The sequence below is a fragment of the Anabrus simplex genome, chromosome 5 (genome assembly GCF_040414725.1).
Source record: "Anabrus simplex isolate iqAnaSimp1 chromosome 5, ASM4041472v1, whole genome shotgun sequence".
Taxonomy (NCBI): domain Eukaryota; kingdom Metazoa; phylum Arthropoda; class Insecta; order Orthoptera; family Tettigoniidae; genus Anabrus; species Anabrus simplex.
Window position 1 is genome coordinate 371,640,020 of NC_090269.1, and position 11,595 is coordinate 371,651,614.

The following is an 11,595-nucleotide window of genomic DNA, read 5'->3' on the forward strand; positions in this document are numbered from 1 at the left end:
TGTTCCTTTATTTTTCGAGGAGATACCAAATACGTACATACATATCTTTATTACCCACCCTAGTAAACACCATCGGCTTACAGGTAATAAAGGCAGGGCGAAACACAGAACAAACAAACAATCTCTTTTAAAACTACTTAACTAAATTATCTACCTCTACATCTATTTAGTGCCCTCCCACTCGTACGCGGATAGCCAGCACACGTGCAGGAAGCACCGGACTACAAACTACCCTATTCCCCTATTCCCCCCTACCACCTAAAAAAATTGTTAGTAGACTGGTCGCTGCGTCAGCCCTGGAGATACCAAATACCAATCTTCACTCCTGTAACCTTCAATTTTGATATATCAGTATCCTCATAAAAATAATTCAGTATTTTTCACTTCCTTTCCCCCTCCCCACAAAAGTGGATTTTCTGGAAACAAAAATATATGTGTTTCTCTACTTATAAAGTAGAGTCGAAATACATATTTTCACGACTGTAACGTCATCAGCGTTTCACCCCCGTGTGCTAGGCTGGGCTCATCAATTGGTACCTAGCACACCTACCAAGACGCATGGCAAGTACATACCGTGGAGGCCACTGCGTAGGCTAATTGTAGCCACCGGCAGTACCAATGCACTATGAGAGACTTTGTCTCATTACCAAAAATTGATGCCTGCTTGGCCATCAGATGATATGTTGATTCCCATAGGGAATCTGAAATATTTGTTCCGAATGAGTAAATTTACAATACCAATATAAATGGTCCCTATGGGAATCAACATTTATATCATCTGATGGCCAAGCAGGCATCAATTTTTGGTAATGAAACAAAGTCTCTCATAGTGCATTGGCACTGCCGGTGGCTACAATTAGCCTACGCATTGGCCTCCAAGGTATGCCCTTGCCATGCGTCTTGGTAGGTAGCCTAGCACACGGGGGCGAAACGCTGGAAACCTGGAATGAGTCAGCTGGAAAATGTATGATGTCCAATAACGGACCATTTATATTGGTATTTATATCTCGATGTTGGACCACTAAAAAATTCGGGATTCGGCTGGAGATCGAACCTTCTCGTCGTATCTTCCAGTAAGCGCATGGAGAAACGATGAACGGAACAATAGAGGAAGGGCCATGGCATGTCCTCGGGCGGAATGGGAAGTTCCCGAGCTCGCTTAGTCATCCCCTTTCACGTAATTGCGAAAGGGCTGCGACAAGGTTGACGGTCGCTTGAGCACGTAACAGTAACATGTTAGAGACGTGAAATCTAGTATTTGAAATCTTTTGTAATAGTAAATAAGCACGCATAATTTGTTTTCGGAAAATTGACTTAAGTACTGTGCACTGGAGTACTGTGTGTGTGTGTGTGTGTGTGTGTGTGTGTGTGTGTGTGTGTGTGTGTGTGTGTGTGTGTGTGTGTGTGTGTGTGTGTGTGTGTGTGTGTGTGTGTGTGTGTGGAGGGCCGCCGTGAAGCAGCTATTGAAGCAGTTACCGTGAGTGTGAGGATAATTGGACGTGTCTGAGTATTCGCTGTCGTGAGTATCGTCCTGCTGTTGGATACTGTTGAGCTGTTGCTGTTTGTTGTTCACTTCGTGTGATGGTGTGAAGTACCAGACTATCATTGAGTCGAACCGACGACCAGTCGTCGTGTGTGTACAGTCAGTGGCACTGTGTTGAAATCCAGCTGTCTACGCACAGTGGCTGTATGACTTGATTGACTGGACTTGGGGAAGTGAAAGTGAGGATTATAGACGTTCCCAGATAGACGTATGCAGACTGGACCTCTTATTGTGTGTAGAGAATAGACTGGTAATTAGTGTGTGGCCATTCATAACTGGTTAGAATTGTTTGTGTTTAATTATGTGTGTGTGCATTTATTAGGCCATCCGGAAATAAATTAGAGTTATCAAACAGATGGAGATATGTTCGTAACAAATGGTGTCAAAAGTGGAATAGACCCCATGTGTGATACATCATTGTATTCAGCGTGAATGAGCGGGCCATATACTTCAGGTTTTGGCCGCCACTGAGAACATTCCAGAACGTCAGTGTGTATCGAATGCACACTCATATAAATCTTTTTGTCACACTTTGTCAATTACTGAATGCCAGTTGAGACCAGAAGCCACACGGAAATGGAGGCTCAGTTAAATGCGCTCTTCAATGTGACTATGAAGATGATGGAGGAGAATATAGAAGAAAATCAAAAGATGGAAGAAAATCAGAAGATTGATGTTGGAGAAGTTGGATGTAGGCTATAGGGAGGTGGAAGAAAGCCATAAGAAGATAGTAGAAAGCTGGGAGAGGTGGATAAAGGAGATGAAAGACGGCCAGAAGAAAACGGAAGGCGGCCAGAAGAAGTCGGAAGACCACCAGGAGAAGACGAAAGATAGTCAGAAGAAGATGAAAGACAACAAGAAAAGGACATAAGACAGCCAGAAGATGGAAGACGGCAAGAAGATGCTGGAAGACCGCCAGAAGACGCTGGAAGAAGGCCGAAAGAAGACTGAAGACGACCAGAATACGATGGAAGACGATCAGCAGAAGACGGAAGATGGCCGGAAGAAGATGGAGGACGACCAGAAGAAGATGGGTGACGGACAGAGGAATGTCTGCAGAGTCCTCGCAAGATAAAGCATGTTCCGCAGGTCTACGCTCTGTCCCGTAGATCTCGTCCAGAAGAATGCGAATTCTGTTCCAGGAGGGAGGCCGAGCAGTATGAAGTTTCCTGCCGAGTGATCACTGTGGAATTCGAAGGAAACTCGAGCCGTGACGCCCGGATGAAAATGCAGAGGGACGGGGATCGTCACCTTCCCCTGGTCTTCCTGGCTTACTCATCCGCAGTGCACGAGCCACGGGACCTTCTCCAGCGAGGACGCCGTCTGAAAGAAAGCTGCGACTTCCGGTGGATTTGGGGTTCGGCCAGCCTGAAGACCATCCTACTCCGACGGAAAGGTACTACCTGGATCGGATAAGGAGACCGGAGGAGGTAAGCGCCGCTGTCACGAAGGGTTCAAACATAGAGAGCGACAGGGTGAAGGTGCGGCCGACCAATGAGCGAACATCACGGAAAATCACGAGGTCGACCTAGGATGGCTATATAATTCCGTAAATAACAGACGCTTGTCCTTCCATCTCCAAAGGATGGGGAAACGCCGTTACCACCTACTGAGAGGAATAAACGACATCAGCTACCGAGTACGACGGAGGCTAAAGTGCAAGATGAAGGTGGTACATCTGGACCGATTGGCACCTTACCGAGGAGAAGCTGAAGAAGGTAACTGATCGACACGATCAGCTCTCGAAGGGGGTCTATGTTACGTGCTCGAGGGACCGTCAACCTTGTCGCAGCCTTTTCGCAATTACGTGAAAGGGGATGACTAAGCAACCTCGGAGAAATTCCCAGCCCGCCCGAGGACATGCTATGGCCCTTCCTCTATTATTCCTTTCATCTAGTTTCTCCATGTGCTTTCTGGAAGACACGATAGGAAGGTTCGATCTCCAGCCGAATCCCGAATTTTTTAGTGGCCCAACATCGAGGTATACATACAAGGCCCCTGCGAGCGAGCTGTTTTTTGTAGTGTCGGATATACCAGTGGGTGTGTAACTGGAGGCAACATAACGGAAGACTGTGTTAGGAGTACTGTGTGTGTGTGTACTTGTGTGGATGGAGGACCGCCGTGAATCAGCAATTGACGCAGTTACCGTGAGAGTGAGGATAACTGGACATGTGTTAATATTTACTGTTGTGAGTATCGTCCTGTTGTTGGATACTGTTGAGCTGTTGATGATTGTTGTTCACTTCATGTGACTGTGTGAAGTACCGGACTATCATTGGAGTCGAACCGACGACCAGTCGTCGTGTGTGTACAGTCAGTAAATCCAGCTGTCTACGCACAGTGGCTGTATGAGTTGATTGACTGGACTTGGGGAAGTGAAAGTGAGGATTATAGACGTTCCCAGGTAGACGTGTGCGGGCTGGACCTCTTACTGTGTGTAGGGAAGAGAGATTTGTAAATAGACTGGAAATTAATGTGTAGCCATTCACTGGTTAGAATTGTTTGTGTTTAATTATGTGTGTGTCCATTTATTAGGCCATCCTGAAATAAATTAGAGTTATCAAGCAGATTGAGTTTTATTCGTAACATTATGTATTTTAGATATGCAGTCAACATACTCATTTTAAAATTTGACCCCGTTTGTCACTCCTGTTAACCCCCCACCCCAATGGTTTTTCCGAGAAAAAATACGTGTTTATTTATAAAGGAGATCCCAAACACCAATTTTCATGTCTGTAACATGTTTAGTTTTGATATACAAGTATCCCCATAGAAGATATTCAACCAAATATTCAACATTTTTCATCCCCCTTCACGGGATTTTCCGAAAATAAAAATATACGTGTTTCCTTATTTTGAAACGAGATTCCAAATATCATTTTTTACATCTGTAAATTAAAGATATATATATACTCATTTAAACAATTCACCCGCCTTTTTACCCCCTTACCCATGGTATATCCAAAAATCCTTCCTTAGTGAGCACCTACACTGCATAAGTGTATCCCCAAAATGTCATTTCTTTACGCTGAGTAGTTTTGGCTGGGCACTGATCGGAGTCCGTCAGACTTAGCCTTTTATATACACGAGTATTATTAATGCAACATTTTTTCCTACCGCTTTTTCCCACATGTGTGGGGTCGCGGGTGCGAACTGTGTCGCACATGTGGATTTGGCCCAGTTTTACGACCAGATTCCCTTCCTGATGCCAACTCTATATGGAGGGATGTAATCACTATTGCGTGTTTCTGTGGTGGTTGGTAGTGTGTTGTGTTTCTGAAGAATTAATCAGACGTGATTAAAATCCCCGACCCGGCCGGGAATCGAATCCGCCACCCTCTGAACCGAAGGCCTCAACGCTGACCATTCCGTCAATGAGTCAGACAATGCAACAATTACTATTATACTATATATGCTGCTACTGAAAAAGTTAAGTGAATCAGTGGATTTTGAAACAAAAAATTAGAAACAAGGGCAATGAAGCATAAGGAAGCATTTTTACATTCCAAGTCAATGGGAGGTACAAGTTGACGCGTATTTTAGAATTAATAGTTCGGAAATGGGATTGTATGTAGTGGTATGCAAAAAACACAATCAAAACAAGATTTTTATTGAAAATGAACAGGCTCGGTCTGTCTCTGTGGTGTAGTGGTTAGTGTGATAAGCTGCCACTCCCGGTGGCCCGGGTTCGATTCCCGGCTCTGCCACGAAATTAGAGAAGTGGTTCGAGGGCTGCAACGGGGTCCACTCAGCCTCGGGAGCTCAACTAAGTAGAGGTGGGTTCGATTCCCACCTCAGCCATCCTGGAAGATGTTTTCCGTGGATTCCCAATTCTTCTCCTGGCAAATGCCGGGATTGTACTTAACTTAAGGCCACGACCGCTTCCTTCCCTCTTCCTTGTCTGTCCCTTAAAATCTTTCCATCCCCCCGCAATGCCCCTGTTCAGCATAGCAGGTGAGACCGCCTGGGCGAGGTACTGGTTCATCCTTCCCAGTTGTATCCCCCGACCCAGAGTCTGAAGCTCCAGGACACTGCCCTTGAGGCGATAGAGGTGGGATCCCTCGGATAACCGATCTGGAGGGTAAACATATAACGAAGAAGAAGAAGAACAAGCTCACTGAAAACAGAAGCTACGATAAATATGCGTACCCCCAAGAGACAACCCCGCGTACCCCCGGTGGTACGCGCACCACACTTTGAGAACCACTGACCTAGAGGCATGCACACGCAAGCCACAGTTGTTAACAAAAACACACGCCTAAAACCATATATTTCAAGGTTAAGTTAAAAAGACTAGACTTGCGGAATATTACCAAGAATTGGGTACACAAGGCGAGAGGTTACATTATGTAACAGAACACGCCTATAAATGACCATCAGAGAGCTGTCACCGCACATTGTCTGAACACCATGAGTCGTACAGCGGTCTTGTGTGTGGTGCTTGCAGTCCTTGGACTTACCTCAGCGGAAGATAAGTACACAGACAAATACGACAGTATCGATCTTAAGGGTGTTCTCACCAACGACAGGCTGAGGAATTTATACGTCAATTGTCTGCTGGGTACTGTTACCAAATGTCCCGAAGACGTCAAGGCGCTGAAGTGTGAGTATTCTTAGCTCTTCATACCTTCCACTCTGCACCATACAAATTTATCATTACTAACACTATATCTATTTTTAAATTATCACGGTTGGGAAGATCCACCAAATCAATTCAGTCTTACAATCACCCTTAGTGTTCAATTATATTGACAAAGAGCCATCTTCAGCTATTTCAAATAGTCTAATTAAAATTGTATACATGATGGTGTGAACAAACATAATAATAATTTAAAACAAGGTCTAACACATTAAGGGAGGCTGGGACTGAGTTTTTGGTGAAAAAAGTAAAAAAGATCGATTTTTCAATCTGTGCGTATTTTTGTACGCCGCACTCCTGCGGATCATTTGGCGGTGGTATTTTTCAGTTTCCGCCATTTTTTAAGTGCTAGCGTGACATTTAAATATCCGGTTGAGTCCCCGTCCACTAGCTTTTACTTACGAATTTTCTTTTTCATGTATACATTTTCAGGTATTTAAAATGTTCCAGCTGAACCAATTTGGTTTCAAATTCCATGAGAATTTCATGGGTTGTTAACACCTGTTTTGTCTTGATATTAACAGAAGGATTTTTTTATGATGTTGGTACTTTAAAAGATAGTAGCCTTCAAAGGGGTATTTTTTAGCATAATTTGAGAAAAACATAAACACATAAAACACATTTTTTCCTCACATTCATGGACTACATATGCAGACTTTCTCCCTGTTAAAATTATTTCCATACCTTAAAGTGCCTGTACACCAGTTTTTAATGTGATATTTGAAGTAACTGTTCAGCTGGAGCATTTTTTATGCTTATCGATTTTTAAAATTTTGAAATTGTAAGTGTTAATTTCTCAGAAAGTTCTATTGCTATCTTCCTGAAAATTGGTATATGGCCTTCTTTCACCATTAGGAGACGACAAATCAAATTTTATCAATAATTACTATTTTTTTTAATTCAGTCCTAACTTCCCTTAAAAACAGTGTATACATAGTATGTACCAAGTACGTTCAACTTGAATCTTAAAATAAGTTCATAGTCCAAATTTGAATCCAAAACGACGTTTCTGCAAATTATAACGGTCCGTTTGTTTAATACTTGTTAAAGTTAAAACGTAATATTCTTCTCCTGCAATATTCGTTAAAACCTTCTGATGCCGGCACGCTTTAATGAAAGAGGGAAGTACTCCTCAAGCTTGAAACCAGCGAGAAGTTGAAGAGATTTTGGGAGACGGAAAAGGTAACGATAGCAGTTAAATAAGTTCAATCTTGCTCCTTATTCGACCATAACGAAAAAATAATAATAATTAGAAACAATAATAATAATAAAATTACTAATCAATATCAGAGTAATAAGAAATAGGAACAGGACAATCATGACATTCGCGGACCTCAAGAAGGTTGTTTCAGCAGGTCTACGAAAATTCATCAGTATCTCCCGGAGTTCTGATGTGATGACAAATCTCCCACTTGTAGATAGATTTGCTGGCGAGTAAATGAACTCCTACGGGACTAAATTGCCGCCCGTCGGTGTCCCCGAAAGTCGTAAAATTAGTTAACGGGACGTAAAGCCAATAACATCACTATTTACACGTATATCTAGCGAAGCTCTCCTCTGGCTCTCTAACATTGATATGGAGCTCTATTTGTGAACTTGAGATGGTTGGTATACATATTGAATATAGTACTGCATTCATCACATGCTAAATCTATATATATTTATACCAGGTGGCTCACGGACGCCGTACTTTCTACTTATAAATGTCCCGCATGCATAAGTGACGTGTGGGGTGTCTACCAACTGATTGTAACAGGGGAACTACTGCTAGCGAGCAGGTTACGTTAGAATATGAAGAGATAAGAAACAGAGTCACACTCGCAGCATGTTACTCAGCGCTGCCGGTCGAATGCAGCACCTCTTGCATTCGTAAACATCGTTTTCGACCGCATAGTTCTAGGCTGGTGTATGCTACTGCCGCACTATATTTGCTGTCTGCATATCGGCACTGGATAGTGTGATCAGCAGCGGTGAATACATAGACATTATTTTAAGCTGGACAACCTGGTCGGAATGCAACAGAAGCTCTAAACAGACGTACGCCTTCTACACACATATTTCGCCGAACAGTATTTGTTTTTGTTCCATGCAATCATCTCTTTTATCAAGTTGAATGTCTACACGTGTCTAAATTAATAAGTTATTAGATTTCATTTACTGCGTCTGTGGCGTGTCTACAAACAGTAGCGGCGGTTAGGGGGTGAGGTGAGGAGGGACAGTCGCTCCCACCCGCACTTTGTAGAGTAAATATGACATTTATTCCATTTTAGCCAGCTGGAACTAGGAATTATTTTAAAAAGCTATTTGTACAAGCCTTGTTGTCTTATACGGTATGCTAAATCTTTCCTTTAATGTATAGCGCTACGGCAAGAAGTGGAGACGTTGCATGTGCTGTGAGGAAGCGTAGTAGGGGTACAAATTTTTACCGAGGTCGTGGCCACGGTGTTATAATTCACCCGCTTGCCGCGCGCATTCGTCAGTCGTGCAGTCTCTTTATTGTCTGTTAGTTTCTTAGTGTGTATTAAAATGCTAAATGATTATTAATTGCATAATCATGCCGTACGTCTATGTAATTGTACAGGGCGATCTGGCCATGGGGTTACGGGTGCGCAGTTGTGAGCTTGCACTCGGGAGATAGTGGTTTCGAATCCCATTGTCGACACCACTGAAGATGGTTTTTCGTGGTATCCCATTTTCATACCAGTCAAACGCTGAGGCTGGACCTTAATTAAGGCCACGGTTGCTTCCTTCCCATAAGTTCTATCTGTGTCGGTGCGACATAAAGTGTATTGTAAAAACAGATATATTTAATTGTAATTGTAATTTCAACGCGAGAGAATACCAACTTTACAGTCACCGGACTAAATTATTTCGTTTGTATTATGCTTTTTTATAAGTAAATGTAATTAATCAGCCCCGTGGATTAGGCCTATTCGTAATAATCGTTTTATGAGATTTTGATTCAATGCTGTATAATAAAATTTTCACCAGGTCTCACAAACATACTACGGGGCATTTACTTAATAAATAACATAACACAAAGGAATAACTTAGGAACGTTGGTATTAGCTCCTCTTGAAATACGATTACAACTGATTTTTTTTTTTTTACAATTGGCTTTACGTCGCACCGACATTGATAGGATTTATGGCGAACATGAGATAGAAAAGGGCTACGCTTGGAAAGGAAGCGACCGTGGCCTTAAATAAAATACAGCCACAGCACTTGCCTGGTGTGCAAATGGGAAACCACGGACAACCATCTTCAGGGCTGCTGACAGTGGGATTCGAAACTACTGTCTCCCTAGTGCAAACTCAGAGCTCCACGCCCGTAACCCCACCGCCACCTCGCCCGGTATAATTACATAGAAGTACGGCATGATTATGCAATTAAAATAATTTAGTATTTGAATACTCACTAAGAAACTAACAGACACTAAAGAGACTGCCAGACTGATAAATGCGCGCGACAAGTGGGTGAATTATAACTCAGTGGCCACGACCTCGGCAAACAATATATACCCCTACTACCCTTCTTCACAGCACAGGCAAAGTCTCCATTACTTGCCGTAGTGCTATACAAATTGGTTAGCGGCGACGAACAGCATTTTGTGCGTATTTCCGTCAATAATTACGTTAAAAATTAAAGAAAATAAACTAAGGAATTAGCAGATAAGATAACAAGGTTTGCACAAACAGCTTTTTAAAATAATTCCTAGTTCCAGCTGGCTAAAGTGGAATGAAAATGTAATGTGTACTTCACAAAGTGGAGGGTTGGGGGGGGGGGAGCGACTGTCCCACCTCGCCGCACCCTCTAATCGCCGCTCCTGTTTGTAGACACGCTAAAGGTGTAGAAAAGGAAATCTAATAACTTATTTATACACGTGTAGACATTCCACTCGATGGAAGAGTTGCATGTATGAAACAAAAACTAATACTGTTCGGTGAAATACGTATGTAGAAGGCATACGTCTGTTTGGAGCTTCTGTTGCATTCCGACCAGATTGTCCAGATTAAAATAATGTCTGTGTATTCACCGCTGCTGATCACACTAGTGACTGCCGGTATGCAGACAGCAAATATAGTGCGGCTGTAGCATACACCAGCCTAGAACTATGCGGTCGAAAACGATGTTTACTAATGCAAGGGGTGCATTCGACCGGCAGCGCTGAGTAACATGCTGCGAGTGTGACTCTGTTTCTTATCTCTTCATATTCTGACGTAACCTGCCCGCTGGCAGTAGTTCCCTTGTTAAAATCAGTTGGTAGACATGCGGGACATTTATAAGTAGAAAGTACGGCGTCCGTGAGTCACCTAGTATATATAAAATAAGAGTTTTGTCTGTACATTGATCAGAGTTTTAAAAAAATAATTGCAGTTTTGTATACGTCGTGTCCACAGTAACAAGGAAGTGCACTGTTTAATTTTCCGTCATGTCTGTCTGTCTGTCTGTCTGTCTGTCTGTCTGTCTGTCTGTCTGTCTGTCTGTCTGTCTGTCTGTCTGTCTGTACAGGTATCACGAGAAAATGGCTGAAGTGAATTTAATGAAAATTGGTATGTGAAGTCGGGGAATGAGACACTGCAAATTAGGCTATTCTGAAATCTCACGGGATCCGGTGTTTCAACACGACTACGGTCGTTGTCAGTAGTAGTAGTAGAGTACAGTTATTATTGTTTTGTTATTATTATTATTACTATTATTACGGTTTTGTTGTTGTTGTTGTTGTTGTTGTTGAAATAAATATTATCTCACCTCAATACGTTTTAATCTTTGCAGCGATACTACCAGAGGCTCTGGAAACGAACTGCGCGAAGTGTTCAGAAAAGCAGAAGCAAACTATGAGGGAAATCGCCGTTTATCTTAAGAAGAACCATCCCGCGGATTTCGAGAAGCTGGCCGAGAAGTACGATCCAGATGGGATATACCGAGCCCGGCATCCTGAAATTTAATTTGAGATCAACGACCTAATACCTTGTTCTAAGTATTCATTATTTTTGTATATTACCTGTAAATGAATTTAATTAAAATGTAATAAAATAGCAGGAATGCCGGTATAATATTTCAATGGATTAAAGCTGTCAAAGACATATTTCCCAGATTTTTCTACCTAATCTTTGAAAGGTAATTGATCTGTTTGCTCGTGGCTTAACGTCGCATTAACACGTCAAAGTTTTTCAGCGACGGAAGGTTGGGAAAGGGCTATGACTAGGAAGGTAGCGGCCTTAGCCTTAATTATGATACATCCCAAGCATTTACCTGGTGTGAAAACGATAAACCACGGAAAACCATCTTCAGAGCTTCCGACCGTGGGATTCGAACTCACCATCTCTCCAAGCTACGTGACCCTGACCGCACTGACAACTCGCTTGGTAAAATTTATTTTTATATTCTGAACTGCTTCCATGTACATCCA

At 42.6% G+C, this 11,595-nt stretch overlaps 1 protein-coding gene across 1 annotated transcript; it reads left to right on the forward strand.

Moving 5' to 3' along the window:
• The first annotated feature begins 5,952 nt into the window (after window positions 1-5,952).
• LOC136874937 (ejaculatory bulb-specific protein 3) lies at window positions 5,953-11,241 on the forward strand. Its single transcript, XM_067148649.2, has 2 exons — window positions 5,953-6,146; window positions 10,959-11,241. Exons 1-2 carry the CDS (start codon window positions 5,954-5,956, stop codon window positions 11,129-11,131), a joined length of 366 nt encoding a protein of 121 aa, XP_067004750.1. The 5' UTR covers window position 5,953; the 3' UTR covers window positions 11,132-11,241.
• Window positions 11,242-11,595: the final 354 nt, after the last annotated feature.